At 41.3% G+C, this 18,604-nt stretch overlaps 1 protein-coding gene across 1 annotated transcript in view; it reads right to left on the bottom strand.

Annotated features, from left to right (window-relative positions):
* The window catches only part of LOC104960990 (semaphorin-3B-like), a 31,880-nt gene that overhangs the window by 5,492 nt on the left and 7,784 nt on the right, over positions 1–18,604 (bottom strand). The window contains exons 2-5 of the mRNA XM_010789189.1: positions 16,145–16,735; positions 14,227–14,384; positions 12,880–12,942; positions 5,039–5,158 (exon numbers count right to left, since the gene is read on the bottom strand). Coding sequence (XP_010787491.1) covers positions 5,039–5,158; positions 12,880–12,942; positions 14,227–14,384; positions 16,145–16,322 — 519 coding nt within the window. The 5' untranslated portion in view covers positions 16,323–16,735. The remainder of the gene's footprint in view (positions 1–5,038; positions 5,159–12,879; positions 12,943–14,226; positions 14,385–16,144; positions 16,736–18,604) is intronic.

The raw sequence follows: 18,604 nt of genomic DNA, 5'->3' as shown, positions 1-18,604 counted from the left end.
CTATGTGTGTACTTAATCGGCTTTGACACAGAATCGTTGCGCATGTTGTGCTCTTTTGATCCTTAATTGACATTCTATTTCATTACCAAACTCCTTGGTATTTATTCCCAAACTGGCAGTGGTTTTTCCCGACTCTAGGCCAAAGGCTTTCATTCTGGTCTCATTCATGTTTGCACTGATGCTCTGCATTCATACAGCCAAAGTATAAATAATTTTCCTAACTAACAATAAGGCCTAGACAAGAATGCAATTCTGAAACACGTTTATAATATCGTTATATGCTTGCGCGAGCTGTAGTATATCAAAGAGATAATCAAAATTGCATGGGCAGGGGAAAATGTCTCTCTAAGGACACACTGCGAGATCATTTCTATATTACCCCCGTTTGCAACCATCCGATTTGGGACATATGTGACGTCAGCACCACCAGGAATTTCTGCCGGCATGGAGGGACAAAGACAGACAGAGGGGGGCATTTATAAGGGAGGGGAGAGATGAGGAACATTAAACATTGCGGTCGAAAAACTCTTTGGCAGGCATGAGAGCCTAAGTGAAATGGTTGCCCATGGGAGAGAACAGAGGGAGGGTTGGAAGGTGGAATGAATGGCCTCTCATGCCTAGTCTGATTTGTCTCCCAAAATTAGAAAAAAGAAAGTGAGAGAAGCACGAAAATTAAAAAGGAGACGTACGAAGAAAGGAGGTGAAAGTTTAAGAAGGGGTGTTTCTGGTTTGGGAGCGGTAGAGGAGGTGGAGGTTGTAGTTGAGGGGAAGGAAAGCGTTTTTTTAACCCATGGCTTAGACCGTGCTGGACGGATTGTTGTCCTTGAAGACCGAATGATTTATTAAAGGTGAGGAGTGCAGAGGAGGAGGGCGCCAATCGAGCGTGTGATGTAACTACGGAGCGAGGGAGGACATCACTTCCTCTATTATTCATTACCTCCACGAGAGCACGGAGAGGGAACACGGTTCGTTGAAGTCGCTGGGAACAAAAAAAAGAAAAGAGACAGCCAGGGAGTGGCGCTTTTTGTAGGCTGTACCCGATCCCATTCTTTCTTGTATTTATCTAGGTTTCGTTTTTTTATTCCCTTTTTAACCGAAACAAGGCTCGATAAAGTTTCTGCAGGGCTGCACATCTGTCTGGGCCCACCTCAGCGTCAGAGCCAAGAGTTGGGAGCATTGCATGCAAAAACATTAGCGCACACGTGCACCACATTCCAAACAACCCCCCAACACACACACACAACACACGCACACACACACACACACACACACACACACAACACACACACACACACACACACACCACACACAAACACAACACACACACACACACACACACACACACACACACCACACACACACACACACACACACACACAACACACACACACCACACACACACACACACAAACAACAGGGTCTCCCTCCAAGCAGGTTTTTGCTGCTCACATGCCAATACTCTCAAATACTGAAGCACATTAGTCACTCCTGTTACGACTGCTGGAAATCGGACATTGGCATGTGGTGTGATTCGTCACCCAACTGTTGGTCGCAAACCATTGGTATAAAACAAAAACAACCACGCAAGAGCAAAACGGACCGCAATTCGTTATCAAAAAGTCTTCCGCCACACGCAGATATGCACAAGAAACGTGGTCCGTTCAACACGAGACCGGCCTCGAAAGCGCTGGAGACGCTGTAGTACATATGGCCGCGCCTGTAAGGTGGCGCTTGTGTCCTGGCCACAAAAGCAGCGAAGAAGGCTTCCCGCCGCATGGTTGCCCTTCTGTTTATTCTCCGCTGTGGCTCTTTTTCTCCCGCCCCGAGGCAAGCGTTTGCTCCAATGCAAATGCAATCCCTCCCCGTCGAGGCAAGCACTGTCATTCTCTCCGGTTAGTCCACCAGCAGATGAAAAACGCCCACCTCTCCGCCTCTTCCAAGGGATGAGGGGACCGTGCAGCAGAGTTTCAGCTAGATTTTTTTTCGCCGGTCAACATGTCCGTTAAAGTTTAAATCTTCCGGACAAAATTTGAAAAGTGCCGGTCAAAGGTCTTCTTTGTTATTTATTGAGCTTTAAAACAAATGAATAACGATTCTATATAATAATAAGAATAAAACACGGAGGACGGAGCTCTCTTTTCCTCCCCCTCTTCTGACAGCCCAGCAGCTGATCTCTGAGCAGGAGAGGTGGGGAGAGGCGGGGCTATTGCTTCAACGTTATCAGGAAATGATCGTATAGGCGTAAACACGGAGCCGTTTCCCGACCCCAGAGCGTTTCGTTTGCAGATCTACCCACGTTATCGTCATCGTTTTCTGCGTTTCCATGTCGGCCTTGTGTGGCCGGACCGTCATTCTGATAGTGAACTGTAGCAGATACGACCGTTATCGTCCTCGTGTGGCCAGGGCTTAAGTTCCATGGGGGTACTAAGTGCCGGGGCACTAATGGCGCATTTCCGCTACAGCGCGGAGCTCGCTTTAACCCTCTGAGACCCACGGGGCCGTATACGATCCCAAAGATCACGTTGTGTTCAAAGCGTCATAACTTCTCAGCCTCTTAAACTACAGAAAGTTTTTCATTGAGAGGCGTTTACTTATTTTGGTGAAATTGCACAAAGTTGGAATACGTTCTTTTAGTGTTTTGAAAGTAAACTGAGGTATGGCAAGGACGTTTACTACAGCTGAGGCTTTGGAGCAGATCTTTCAAGGGGACAATGTTGGTGAAAATTCAGATGAATCTGCTCAGTGTGTAGGCCTACTCTTCAAAATTGGCAGGACAAAAAATGAGAATTCCTCGCAAAAAAACGCCCATGGACACTGCCCAAAAGAATGGGCATAACTAATGAACATAATAAGTTAGAATCTTCTAATCAGTTCTGATACAATGATAATAAATGTGTGCAATTTTCTGTGTTGAAAGTTTCTTTCAATGTTATGGTTAGCAGTTCTTTTTAATGAAATAAGTAAAACATTCAAGCTCCGTTTTTTATTTATTTTTATTTATGGGCAAATATCCCCTATTATAGTGTATATAAGTCTCTAATGAGTGACATATATCATTAGCTGAGGTTGTGCTGATTTCTGGGATGTGTAAAACTTGATTTTACTGCAAAGAAATGAAAATGTATTAGGCAAAACATATACAAAAACGGAAATGTCCTATGTGGGTCTCAGAGGGTTAAGCGTGATGTGCCCTAGTTGCGTTTCCACTTGACGTAGTTCAAGTACTATTTCACAGTTTTTCTGGCCCCATAAAATCGAGGTTCTTTCCTGGCCAACAACCAGGCTGAGTCGGGCTGAGTATGCTAAACTAGAGAGAGAATCGCTGGCAAGGGGGCTAGAACTACAACAAAATGAAAATATTTGACCGTGATTTATTTCCACTACAGCGCGATTCAAGCATGCCGTGTGAGGCCCGTTTTTGGTTGTGTTTCCACTAGGCGTAGTACCGGCTAGCGGGTACCATTTCACAGTTTTTCTGGCCCCATAAAATCGAGGTTCTTAGCTGGCCAACAACCAGGCTGAGTCGGGCTGATTATGCTAAACTAGAGAGAGAATCGCTGGCAAGGGGGCTACAATTACAACAAGATGAACATATTTTACCGTCATTTAATTGTAATACACGTTTCAAAATGATGCCGAAGTAACAACATACTGAAACCGGTTAGTAAAGACCATGAGTTAATGCTTTGACAAGTCTGCAGACAGACGGCAGGCGAAACACCTTTTTAAAATGCGTGTTTTCTGAATGGAGATCGGCTAAGCTAACGCAGTATATGCTCCGACCGTCCACACTCACAACAACGGCCTATACAAACATAAATAAACCAGCGACTGTATTCGCCATGACACAGACAGTCTGTAGTTTGTTGCTGGTGGAGCCTCGCAGATGGGGCTGCTGCAGCCTCAGCAAATCCCTTAACGTTTGTATGTGTTATGTGTACGTTTGTGCTAAATTCAACACTGGAATCAAGCAAATATTAATATGTTTTGCATTATATTTTGATATCACTTAACTATACGTTTAATACATTTAAGTCAAGCTAAGGTACATGTGATGGTAGCTAGTTAGTGCTCTTACCTGTGAGGCCTCCTCCAAACAGCATAATAACCAGACTGTATCATTAAAACTAAGTACTAGTTATAGATCCTTGACTTTAGACAAACAATTCAAAAGACAACATGTATTTAAAGACCAATCCAATGTGCCTCTTAACCTGATATATTAGTTATACAGTAATAGTATTGACAANCTTCAATGTTATGGTTAAGCATTATTTTAATTGAAAATAAGGAAAAGATTCAAGCTCATTGTTGGTTCCTTTTTATTTATGGGCAATATCCCCTAGTATAGTGACAGTATATTAAGTTTCTTCCAGGTAGGACGCAGGTTATGAGAGTGTGGCAGCTGGTTTCCTTTTCCTTTTCCTTTTCCTTTTATTGTATGGACATATGGTGTTTTGGTGTTGTTGTTTTGTTGTTGTTTTGTTATCTTTCCGCTTTAACCGGTTCAATGGGAATAAGTATTTTTTGTGTTTCTCTCAGTATCCTAAGATACTGTTATCTTTGGCTGTGAAAAAAAAATATTATTATGAAGGGCAGACCATCTATTTCTATTTATCTTGTTTTTTTTAGAAAGGGGCAGGTCATCTAAGATTTTTTTCTTCTCCCTGCTCCTACTCGCTCAATGGTGTGTTTTTAGAGACATGTTTTGCGTACCATGAGCGGAAGAAATAAAAATGAAATGAAATGAAAATGAGTGACATATATCATTAGCTGAGGTTGTGCTGATTTCTGGGATGTGTAAAACTTGATTATAATGCAAAGAAATTACAATTTATATGGCAAAACACAAAAATATACAAAAACGGAAATGTCCTATGTGAGTGTCAGAGGGTTAATGAGCACGTTCAGGCATTTTAACACTGTTTCTCTGTGTGTGCGCATGTATGGGTAAGTAAGTAAATGATTCAATTATGATGTTGTACACTAGCTCTTCTGATACAGTTCAGTGTGAGTTATTTCATTTTTAATATATTACCTCCATCCTTTGTCCCACCTCCACAAAGGCACAGGTGGGGTGAAAGGCCCCGGTCCCACAGGCGTACAGGTGGGTGCGGTTAAAGTGGTGCACAATCTTCACATAGTTCACACAGTCGGACTGAAAGAAACACAGAACGACAGTTTCAGTTTACTGTAACTATGAAAAGCAATTTGAAGTGTTATAAATCTATATAATGTTTTTTAATGTTTTTCTTAAAAGCTTTCAAACAACAGAGATACAATTCTGGTGAGGAAATGCTGTTATATGAATACACATTTTTGCGTTTGGTGTCACTTCAGGTCACTAAACCCTTCAGAAATTACCAGAAAAATACCATGGATGTGACCTCAGTTGGCTGCAGCCTAGTTTCAAAGTGTAAAAACAATTTAGCATGACAAGACAAGAAACAAAAAACCCTCAAAACACAAATCCAACTGAGAAAACTTGTACTCTGTCTCTATTTTATTTTGGTGATGTACATTCCTCACATAGCTCCTTTCACCCTGTCCGCCTGTGACAACACTGTTGAGTCCCCAGCTCACTTCCAACAGCCTGTTTTGACAGCTTTTGTGTCCTGGTTCTTCAGACACATGCCTTCAATGTTATTTTGTTTGTGCGTACTTAGGGTACAAATTGTTATAAACCTTTATGTGAATGCATTAGTTATGAAACCATTAGTTTTAATGCTGAACTAAGCTAGCTGTTAGCTGTAGCATTTCAGCCTGAACATTTAGTTTGGAGTTATTTGACTCTTGACAAAAGAGATAAATTGTTTTAAAATAACTATATTTTACAACTGTGTCATATTACTTACCTAGATTACAACATACCTGCTTGAATTGTGTCTTTAGGAGCCATCTAACATCAACCAAAAGTATAAGAAATTACAAAAGTAAACTTGTGCTTTATTATCTTACTTTTAGCGGAAAAGGAACCCTAACTAAACATAACCATGTTTATTTCTTTACCTCTTTTTTCTCCTTTCCCGCATCAAATTTCAGGACGCTTATCCCTTTTCTGTCTGATCCCTCCTCTTATTATCTAGACAGCAGGTTATTGACCGGCAGTCACATCTGTCCTTCTGGGAGTCAGGTTACAGAAAGCTTGATCTCATGAGACAGCTGTAGAAATGATTTACTGTAGACTATTAGCCAGGATAGAACACATTCCTTTTCTGTTCAGAGTACCGTCCTAACCACAGGTCTTGATGTGATTGGCCAGTTTTTTCAACTGCCCCTTAAGGAGAACATGAATACCATGATTATTGGTGCTCCTCTGCCCTCGGGCACTGTAATATACGATGAGCTAATATTATGCTTTTGAATGTCTGGGTTGTCATTCCAGAAGTACTCAATATCCTAAAAAAAATACTCTACTAAATAAGATCCCACTGTCTCACTCTGAATCTCTCCCTTTCCCCCTTTGTCTACTTTTCCCCAGACAGGCTGCTGTAACATCTGTCTGTCGATCAAGTTACAGACGCTGTTGAACCCCTGGGGGCCTCTGGAGAAGAGGTTTTTAGAGTCAGGAATATGACTGTCAATGAACAATTGCCCTGTGCAGATTTTTCACGATTGGATTTATTAGTCTTAGGAGAATAAGTTATTTGGTATTGGTATAACCCTCCAAGATGGTAGCAATGTTAATATTTGCATTTTATATTGATGTGTTTTAGAAGATGCATGCTGCTTTTTTGTCATTGCATTTCTTTGATTTGAGTGTTTAGGTCCGAGTGCACACCAAATATCCTTCGAAATGAAGATTGAAGAATTAATGGATAACTGAAAGTCTATGGAATATATTTCCTTTGTTTCCACCCCCCTCTTATCTGTTTTACTTTCTTTCTTTCTTTAAGTTAATGTCTTGCTTTATCCCTCTGTTTGGTCTTTCGCCCTCATCCGAGGGTGACAGACGGACAGACTGGTTGTGAAAACAGCGGTAAGCGGAATTGTGGCTCATTAGCCCTGACATACACACACACACACACACACACACACACACACACACACACACACACACACACACACACACACACACACACACACACACAACCCTCAGTGATTTAGAACAAAGGCCTGCTTTTCAGCCTTTGAAAACAACTAGGGGGGTTAGAGTTTGAGTTGTCGGTGTGTAATACACATATGCTTAGATGTGTGTGTGTGTGTGTGTGTGTGTGTGTGTGTGTGTGTGTGTGTGTGTGCGTGTGCGTGTGCGTGTGCGTGTGCGTGTGCGTGTGCGTGTGTGTGTGCACACATGGAAAGGTGTTAAACCTATCTACAGGCCGATTAAGCTATTGAAAAACAAAGGAGACTTCTGTTGGCCATGAAAGAAAGGTAAACACCCACTACACTTTCTCAACCCTTGGGCTGTAACTTTAACACAATCAATGAACAGGTAGACCCTCACACAGCTCACCAACTTCTGTACAACCATGCTCCTCCAAAAAAGTCCTGCCAAGTTTCAACAACCTTTCTCCAATCATTGCTAGTGTGTGTATCTGAAATGTATAGTCCAATTAGTAACCTTTAATTTGTCTGATTGATAATTGAAGGTAACATTTCTGTTTATCTCTATTACAGGAATACTGCCTGATTTGTTTTAAGTTCCGTACAACCTTCAGAAAGGGTAGTCCCCAAAATCGATGTTCTGTTCTGGCGCCCCCACACTCCAACAAAGACAATAATATGTGTGTATGTATGAGGGCAGAGGAAGGTGAAGGAGTCAGCTGAGTAGTTTGACGAAGTCAATTCTTTGATGTGACAAAAGAGAAGGAGAGCAAGAGGAAAATAAAAGTGAAGAAGAGCCAAGATGCTTGAAAGACCTAACAAAGATCAGAAAGGAAGGAGGAGAACAACCGAGGTGAATTATGCCAGCCTTCACATTCCCTTAGTGTGTTTTTGTGTGTGTGTGTGTGTGTGTGTGTGTGTGTGTGTGTGTGTGTGTGTGTGAGTGCGCGCGCGCGCATGCGTGCGTGCGTGCGTGCGTGCGTGCGTGTGTGTGTGTGTGTGTGTGTGTGGGTTGGTGTTGGTGTGAGTGTTAAAGGGTTCACCGGCTAACCTTTAACCTACCGCTGANTTTCTTTAGATGCACACACACCTTTGTTGGCTGCTGGCATATGACCAGTCACTGTGTGTGTGTGTGTGTGTGTGTGTGTGTGTGTGTGTGCGTGCGCGCGCATGCGTGCGTGCGTGCGTGCGTGCGTGCGTGCGTGTGTGTGTGTGTGTGTGTGTGTGGGTTGGTGTTGGTGTGAGTGTTAAAGGGTTCACCGGCTAACCTTTAACCTACCGCTGACTCATTAGTCGAAACAGTGAGCAAAACGCAGGCTATGACCTCACTGCGGCCTGAGCTTTAGGTCTTGCCTTCATGTCTTATAAAGCTGTATTGTTCCTCAGGGGATGTCTTTTTTCCCTTTTCTTTTTTTATCCTTTCTATTCTAGAAATGATTAACCCAATCGATCTATTTATAATTTCAGGCATTATCTATCCCTGGGCCACTTCCCTGTATACTTGTTCATCTCAAGCAAGTAATCACAGCTAAATCCATAGATAAAGATTAATTTGCTCTACTTCGTAATGACTTTTCATGATCCTATTCAAATATTCAATTGTTATTAGTTATATTATCAGGTGATTATTATTTATCACACACATTTTTAAGAATAACCCCCCCCCCATTTTTCCCATTTATTTGGGGCTTACATTTTTTAACCTATCCAAACATTTTAGGCAATCTTTTGTATCCTTATTAAAGTCTAGATAGAAAACAAACAACTGTTTATATCACCCTGCTTTGATTGTGTCTGGCAGCTGAGAGTCCCAGTGTTCAAGTAAACTTTTAATAAAGTTAATGGCTGAGAGCCTTTGACTGAACACACAGAGCAATGGCTCGCAGTAGATGGTTATTAGATACACAATACGGCACAGTGTAATATCCCAGGAATGCCTTTGATAGCTCCAGCTGAACAGGACAATGAAGCTGCATTGACATTTGTCTGACATATCCATACCGTGAAAGAATAATTTATGGACTCTCCCTTCTCAAAACTGTATAGCTACACAAATATCAGTTAGGAACCCATGTATGATTTCCTTTTCTTTACTTTAATAGAAATGCTCAAATATTTCTGCAAATGTATTTTCAAATGTAAACATAGTGGCCACTCAGCTGTTTTAGGATTTTGAGTTTCAGGATTAAGTCCATTGCTCATGAGCACTTCAGGTCCTATGAAATAATGAAATATAGTTTTTTCGGTGTGCCTCCCAAAACGTAAGTATTTAGCATACTAGTGGCTAGTGACATTTCTTATCCATAAAGGAATATTTACTTCTCACCATGACCGGTGGAATCAAACCATTTTATGATCAATTGTGTTTTGTTGTAGTGAGGACAGTTTCCGTTGCTTAACCTCAAAGTTAACCTCTTTTCCTAACCAGTCGGTCAATCAACTTTAACAGCCGATCGTCTTTTAACATGTGGTAACATGACACAAACACAATCCATCACTTCTGAAGATTTAAATATGGCTCCCGCTCTACACTCAAAGTGCTGAGTCAGACTGAGTGTCTGGATGAACTGTCAACTGTTTACTGCTACTGTCTGACTGTGTTTATGTACATGTGTCTGTGTTTGTGTTAGTGTGTCTATGTGCATGTTAGGTGGCTTTGCTTTGGTCTATGGGTGTCTGTTTGAGTGATGAAGTGTTTATTACTTGTCTTTATGCGGGCTACTTTTTCTCTAAGCCTTCAGATGAGTGTTTTTTGAGCCACAGGGATAGTGTAAGTTTTGCTAAAAAAAACATTTTGAGGTAGCTAACAGTGAACTTAATTAAGAGAAAGGTGAAAATGCAACAACCCTCCTGTTCTGTATAGCAAAATGTAACTCATAAATAAGAAAGATTTACACAAACAAGTACATAGAGACGGTGGGAGGACTGAGAGGGTCGTAAACAACATGAGAAACTTCTGGTTCCCAGAGAACCACTAATATGAGATAGGGAGAGAGCATGGGAAGAGAGCAGGAGTAGAAGAGAGCGGTAGGGAAGCCGGAGAGAAGAGATCCAGTGGGGGAGAGGGATGTTGGCTTCTTCCTACGGAGAAACACTTCTCTGTAATAAGGGTCAACGGTGTGAGGTCAGCTCAGTTCTCAGTGTGTGGGTGAGTGTTCAAAAAGATACCAAAAGTAACAAGGAAGAAAAGTCAGAGGGGCGTAAATGTTTAACAAAGGTTAAAAATAACATTTCCAAGGCCAGAAGGGCTGGAATAACAACTCATCAGGGGAAAGCTCCTTTCAATGCAATATTTGTTTTCAAAATTCGGGTTTTCTTTTGTTTGAATCAACATTTGTCTTTAAAATTCCCCCAGAATTCCCCCATTTTTATTTTCTTATCTTTTTCTCCCTTGACGCCATCCCTTCTTCCTTTGGAGCAATTGTACTAATTCTCTCCATTACCCCTGCCTCTGTTACCCTCTGTTTGAAACACACACACACACACACACACACACACACACACACACACACACACACACACACACACACACACACACACACACACACACACACTCAAACAGACTCCTGGTCAGGTGAAACTGTAGCCCAGAGTTTTCAATGAATGGAGCCCGTTGTCTGTCTGCTACAGCTGTGTAATCACACTGATGAAGGGCTTGTTTTACACACACACACAAGAATTACACACACAAATCGGATACTTAAACATACACGGACAAACATATGCACATGGTTAAACTTACGAATACAGTATATAAAGGCATATGGGGAATGTCGCCATGTGCATATGTGAAGTTGCTGTTGTACGCACACACATACACACACTCACACACCTAATCACACACACATATAAATGAGATCGCTAATTGTGAGTGATGTAATCCTGGGTGGTCTATAGGCTCCTGGTGGCCTTTACATGTCGGTAAAGCTGAGCCACACACATCATATTTAGACACATAATCAGCACATTCAATTTTTACCTGACATATTCTTAGAAATGAAATGTTTCTCTTGTGTCAAAATAGAAAATCTTGATTTTCAAACAGTTTTGGCAGCCGATAAAAAGAAGGAAGTAGCAGGGTGGCTTTGTTCAGGGAAATAGTCCTAAAACCACTACAGTTGGTCATTAGTTTAATCCTTTGAACATGTCTATTTTATATACAATTTATAAAGGACATATTTAACCTCAACTAGAATCGCACATCAAGAGTATCAGTGTGTTCCTGTGTTCCTTGGACTTTCCAGTTACCTAAGTTGTGCAGTTGAACTTCCAACTTAACGTGTTCAAGGCCTCTGATTCTAATTGTGGGAACAACACGGAAAAGGAGAGATGTGAGAGATGTGAGTGTTTAGCTGTTTCTGAGTTGTATGTAGGGGCATAGGAGCCAGAAAGAATATTTTCTGTAATCCTGCAAACAGACAGACAAACCAAAAAACCAGAGACTAAAAAATAACCTCCTTGGTGGAAGTAATCATGCCTTCCTTGTTAAATAAAGGTTAAACATACATTGCATTCTTATGTAACCTAACACATGCAGCCTCCAAATTAACAGATTTCTCCCAAACATCCAACCTTATTTTGGAACCACAGCCTAATCACTTTGCTTTAAGTTTATTAGTGAGACAAGATACTCTGTTCAGCTGTGAAACTGACCTCTGGACGATACAGTACTTAGTTCCAATTCAGAATAAGTCGTAATGTTAACTAAATTATTCAAGGAAACACCTCTTCCTGTCCTTCCCTATATGGCTATATCCCTTTGTATTGCTGTCAAAGCAATACTCACCATCTGTTAAGTCTTTGTAATGCACATGCTCTCTTTTTAAAACTCTGTAATGTGTTTACAACGGATCAGGTTCCTAAGGAATCTCGCTGTGCTAACTGGGTTTATCTAATTGTTTAACTACATTTGGTCACAGCCAAATCTTTGCCCCTTTCCACACTATTCCTGTGTCTTCCTTGCCTATTTGTGTGTGTGTGTGTGTGTGTGTGTGTGTGTGTGTGTGTGTGTGTGTGTGTGTGTGTGTGTGTGTGTGTGTGTGTGTGTGTGTGTGTGTGTGTGTTCCTGTTAGTGTGCGTCTTGTTTTCGTTTTGCTAATCACCTTGACCCTGTCTACCATCATACTTGCCAGCAACCAGCTGATCACCTCTCCTTCTTATCAACCCGACACTTCCCCACACTGGATTTTATTTCTCATCTACTGTGGTAGTTCCACTCAGGCCACTTGCTTATGAATTTGTGTGAATAGTTGTTCTTGTTGTCTGCTACAGGGTTCCTGTTTGACTGTTTTTCTCCGCCCATCTTGTTAATGTAACATTACAATAAACTTGATGAACTTATTTACCTCTGTGTCTCATTAATATTATATTTAAGGAATATATTTACTTCATAAAACCACAGAATGTACACTAAATCACTGAGTGGAAAGTGCAGGAATCGTACATATCTAAGATAGGGTTTGAGACAAACAGATATTGAGGAAATGATCTCACCAGGGCAGGTCCAAAAGTAGGAGTGTTGCTCCTATTATTACATGTTATTCCTTTAAACATGGTGTTTCTGTCTTGTGATGACTCCCATGACTGCAGTGGATTAAAAGGTAGCATTGTGTTGTTCTGGGTAGGAGTGGACCGTCCTCCTCGAGGTGCTCCTCAGCCCTTCTATTTAACTCTTAGCATTGTATGACGTCTGGGGGCTGATGAGATTATTAGAAAAGGATGTACAGTCCGCATTGTTTTGCTGATAGGTCGTGGATAATAAGTGTGGTCTGAATTCCATGAACCAATAAACAGCTTAGGTTTGATAAAAGGTGAAAGGTGTTAGAGACTTACCGTGATATCCTTGCCGGCCCAGTTACACTCCTCCCTCCAGTCGACCGGAGCGGGCCAGTAGATCTGAAACACAGCAGACAAAGGTCAGACGATCCTGTCTCTGAAATAAACATTCTAAATCTGTTTTAATTTAGAAATGTTCAATCTGCTTGATTAACATTTTGAGAAATGATTTAAAACCTAAACTCGCTTCTTCCCTCTCTAAATCTGCTACTTTCCCATGTATTATATGGCAAAGATTGTTTCTTTCTATGGAATAACACTCAAAGATTAGAGCTCCAACCTTCTGTTATCTTTTCACCGTAATAGTAGATATAGTCTCATAACCCTGGCCAGATTTATTTCCTTTCTTTTCCATCATTGCCTCCTCTCATCCTCCCTTCTCATTGTAAAGAAGGATGTCTTGAAAAACAGCTTCAAGTATTGTGAAATTGCAAACACAGGTCATAAATCAAAGTCATCCATATAACCAAAAACAAAAGCGGCTTCACATCTAACGCACCAACCATGTAATTTTCTCCAAACAGCTCTGAACAGATGTCCTGTATTTTGTGAGTATGTTTTTTGTGTGTATCTACTGTATGGATTGAAGTGCACTTGTTTTTGCCATTGAATACATTTTTGTGTAAATCTATTATCAGCTCCGGTGTATGTAATCAAGTTTCCGCAGGTGGGCCATGTCTGTGACTAATATTCTACACCAAAGGTTTCAATCAAAGTATGTCATTTGGAAATTAATCACAACGTTATTTTGGATAAATGCTCTCTTTTCATCTCTCTCCATCTCTTTGATGTTCTACCTTTTTCTCTATTAATCCCACATTCCTGTTTCTACTCTTCTTACATGTGAACCCGCACAGTAAATGGTCTCATATGTGCAAGATATGATTCAGTCGTTTTCAAAGGAGCATGTTAGTTAAAAGTTTCCACTGTTTCAAATGTTTGTCTTTCTTCATGCCTTTGGGTCCACATGAAAACAAAATCATAAAGTATCTGTGGCCCGACAACAATTAGGAATTAGACAATATGGCAGTGGTTGTAAATGAAAAGGTATTTTAATTTCCATCCCGTGCCAGTATAATCTCCTCGATCTAGTTTGTCGTAAAAGTAATAAAGTAATTTTATGATAAGAGACCCATAAAGTCTCTAATCGGTGCAAAGTTCTGGTACTCTTCATTAATACAAAATATCGCCATGAAAACGTAAGTATGATTCCCTACGATGAAGAGTAATTACTGCTTTGTTGTGAAGATAAAATACACAATACAATCAAATAATGTGTGGAAAGTCAACAGCTTTTCCATACAGCCACATATTTTATGGTGACTAATTCTGTTTCTGACCAACCTTGTGCTCCTGCTTGGCGATGTTGTCCAGTGATAGCGACAGCAGGAAGTTCTTGGCCCCAACAAAGAGGCGGCCTCTCTCTTCGTCCAGCAGCAGAGCGCTGAAGCAGCAGGAACGCTCCAGCTCGAACCGACGCACTCCATGAAACTGCTGCAACTCTGAAATCACAAAGAGAGTGGCAACTTTTAAATGTGCATTGTGTGTATAATACATACATGGATATACTGATGGCATCCCATAGCTTTACAACACAAAACTGATTTCAGTTATTGCATATGGTGAACGGTCCTCTGCAACCTCCACACCAACAGAAATATACCAGATGCCTCCGATCAAAGGTGTCAAGAAAGATTAAGTAAGTCAGGTTTTGTCCAGTTTATACATCAGGATGATTGTCCTTGACCTAAGAAATACTTTGGGATCAAAGCTTCAATACAAGAACAACCTCAGGTCATCAGATTATTCAGATCAGTTAGTTGCCCCAAGGGTGTAACAAGTTATAAGGTTGATCAAGAACTGCTTAATTTTAGTATTTACATTTCTGTGTCCTAAGGCCAGTGACATGTTAACAGGCAGGACAAAGCCCTGACAGTAATGACACTGCGCTGGTCTCAATGGAAACATTGAGTGTCTTTTCTCTTTCTAACTTGGCAAGAAGTCATTCTAGGGAAACATTGCCCAGGAAAATTCTGCTTGTATTTGTTAACTTAAGCTATAGTTAACCCAAGCCAGTGGAAAAAGAGAAGTCTGAAGAAATAAAGGGACTGCTGCCCTGCACTTAAACCAGGAACTCACAAAAAGAGCAGGGCCCTCTCTACTCCGACTTTTAAATGGCTTTATTAGTCTGCCATTGTTCTAATGGCAATTTATAACTTTTATTAAGCCTCAGACGCCACCCAAAAGCCGCCTGCATGACATCAGGGGCTGTAGGTCTGCTGCTATTATTAAAGTGCCATTTTCAGCAAATGTATTACTTTTCAGTTCCACCCTGATAACATATTGTGTGTTATTTGATTATAATAACCTTGGGGGCAAAGATACTGGTACTGAAAAGGACATTTCGTTTTTTATACATTTTTAAATAATTAATATTGCATTAACAGGCATGTTAATTATCGGCATGATCAATTCCTTATGTTTACCAAGACAACTGACCAACTAACAACGTCATGCTAGGGTAGCCAGTTCTTCTTGGACTTGAATAACCACATAAAAGATTGTCTAATGAACGCAATATCAAGCCTATTTAGATGATTGCAAGATATGACCTATTCATCAGACAGACATTAATTACTGTACTGGATAAATACATTAACTGCTGCTGTTTTTCTGCTGATTTCAGACATTCATGAGGTCATTGGGATCTCTTCTTGCCCTTCATGTGTCAGCTAAAACTAAAATATTCTGCTCTTTCGATCCAGCGTGCTTCTTGTTGCCTTCAGCCTAAATTAAAGGGAGCACATATCCCAGCTGGGCAGACGGCCTTCGACGAGCCTCACAGCCTCGGTGAGTTTGTTCAGCCTGTAATTGCCATCTTTCAATGATGGAACACATCCCTGGTTTATGTGGTTGTGTTGGGCATTGAGCTGCCTTCTTCTAATTTACAACACTCGGGATGAAACACAAAACCCTGCCACTAAGCTGCATTTGTGTGTGTGTTTGTGTGCGCATCTGTTTGTGTGTGGCTGTGAATCCGAGAGAACCACAAATTACAGCTGGCTGCTGCTCAGGACTGTTTAGTTTGAAAAGGATATGATGGAATCTCACATGAAACAGAGAAAGTGTGTGTCTGTGTGAGGGTGTGTGTAGACAGAATAAAGTACACATTATGTGCAGTGGAAGAGACAAAGACTCCCCCACACACAAGCCAAATGTGCTTCTTTTGCTTTTCCACTGCAAAAAAACCGTTGGTTCTTACCTTTGTATGAGAGCTTCATGCGTGGTGAGGAGGAGGACGAAGAAGAGAAGGATGTAGAAGATGAAGAGGAAGTGCGTGTCATGGTAGGGGAGGAAGCGTGGGCGGCGGCCAGACCCAGCAGGAACAAAGAGCTGCAGGTCACCATCATGGCCGCCATCATCATCATCATGGTCATCATCTTGGCACACTTAGAACAAACTGTTTCCTTTCAAAAGTTAAAGTCTGGTAAGGGACTTTCAGCTGGATTATGGCCTAGTTTCCACTTAATGCTCAATATTTCTCTTATTATCTTTTGTTAGAGTCTGGTTCTGGTTCAGAGCAGAACGATATCCCTTGGACTTGTTCTGGCTTAGTCGTTGTTGGTGAGGATTCAGGATCTGCTGAGCTCTGTAAACCCAACGCAGATTCTCCCTCTTGTTGTTTGCTTTTGCAGTAGCTCCTTTCAAGTTCTTGATATTCAGTGTAATCGTTATAAAACCGTCCTTAGTTCTGAAGAGTCTCTGAAGAAGCACTACTCCTCTGGTGAAGGACGACGTAGTTCACCTTTCACATCCAAGACTGGATAAAAACTTCACACATGGGAATAGAGACCTAAAAATAGGGACAGAAAAGGGAGAGGATTTAGAATTGGACACTACTAGCATATGTTTGAAAGTACCAGGGGAGGCCCTTGCACGCACGCACATGCACACGCACACACACACACACACACACACACACACACACACACACACACACACATCATCATCATCATATCATCATGGTCAGTGTGTGTGTTTTGGAGCTGTCCCCGAGATTATAGTGTTGTTGCCATAATGTAGGTTGGCATTAACACCGCCTGGCAGTGGCATCAATCTGACTAAATATACTTCAGACGCCAGTGCTGTGTGTGTGTGTGTGTGTGTGTGTGTGTGCGTGTGCATGTGCGTGCGTGCAAGGGCCTCCCCTGGTACTTNGTATGTAGTAGTGTGTATGTAGTGTGTGTGTGTGTGTGTGTGTGTGTGTGTGTGTGTGTGTGTGTGTGTGTGTGTGTGTGTGTGTGTGTGTGTGTGTGTGTGTGTGTGTGTGTGATAGAGATATGCCATGCCGACTGCCAAGCCAAGCATAATCTCCCCATGTCTGTGGCACTGCCAACTCAAAGTGGCATCCCTCTCTGTCTCTCTCTCTGCCTCCACAGGGGCAGACGGTGTCACCAGATGAGATCTCTTCATTGCTAATGAACCGACAGTGACGTGGGTGGATGTATGAATGGATGTATGAGAGCATTGGTGCCCAACAGAAAGTCACTTGTGAGCTAGTCCAGCAAAAGCAAAAAAAGGTTGCTTTTTTAATGAGACTTGGTGTAAATATTGAATTACACAATAATATAAAAATGACATTTCAAGTTATCCAAATCTTAAATTGTTTTGCTTTTTATAGTGTTTGCACACAGCTTCTGTGTATGGACAGGGTGTATAAAAAGGAACCTCCATAAAGTTAAAGAACTGGAGTCGAATTTAAAGTGACAGATCTGTTATTGTTTCGGAAAAATCCCCAATAACTTTGTGCCTGGGTTGTGAGCGTGTTGTTGTAAACCACAACTTTACCACAGCAGGGGCAGGAATGAGGTCACTGGTTTGTAAGCCTACATATATATGAATGTTGTGTAGTAAAAAGAGTGCATGCACGGCACAGACACACACTCACACACGCCTCTCTTTCAGTACTTTGGACTCTGTGGTCGGTCGTAACAATAAAGCCTTTCAGGAGAAACAGTCTCCTTTATTATATTACACCTCACAGTTGGCACTCAGTCAGTAATAGACAGACAGTCTGCTTTTTGCTTTCACAAACAATTACCTTTATCACTGTTATTCAAACTTGATGTGTGTCAAGGACTGTCTGCTGTAATTACAGTTATATAATTTTATTTGGCTTATAGTCTATATATATAAGAAACTTCTTAAGGAAGACAACATGGAGAAAATTGGCACGTCTGCTACCCCAAGAACATATCCACATCTTGCAGTCATATATGGCGAGACCCATAAATTGCATTTGGACTTCTGGTGAAAGAACCAGCCAACACGCCACTGCTATTATTTCAACTCAGCTGGTAATGTTTACAGCCTATAGGATACTCTACCAGGCAGCTCAAAGCAGATTTAGGATTTTCTAACTTTTATACAAGTCTGAAGCAAAGATTAGAGCTAAGTTATTAGTTGAGTAAATATAATAAATGTTTTTAGTGTTCAGTTTTGTATTCTTTTAACTTTGTTTCTTTGGAGATTATCTTGGTGTTGATCAGTATGTGCCTTGATTCGATGGAGGAGGCGTGTGGCGCAGTGGATAGAGCGTTGGTGTTCGGATTAGGGGAGCACAGGTTCAAATCCCACTGCAGTCAGCATGTCGTTGTGTCCCTGGGCAAGACACTTCACCCCAAATTGCTCCTGTGGGGATTGCCCACAGTATTGAGTATAT

Source organism: Notothenia coriiceps, unplaced genomic scaffold, assembly GCF_000735185.1.
Source record: "Notothenia coriiceps isolate Sejong01 unplaced genomic scaffold, NC01 NC01_scaffold00032659, whole genome shotgun sequence".
Taxonomy (NCBI): Eukaryota; Metazoa; Chordata; class Actinopteri; order Perciformes; family Nototheniidae; genus Notothenia; species Notothenia coriiceps.
The sequence above is the reverse complement of the archived record's forward strand: the minus strand, read 5'-3'. Positions and strand labels throughout refer to the sequence as shown.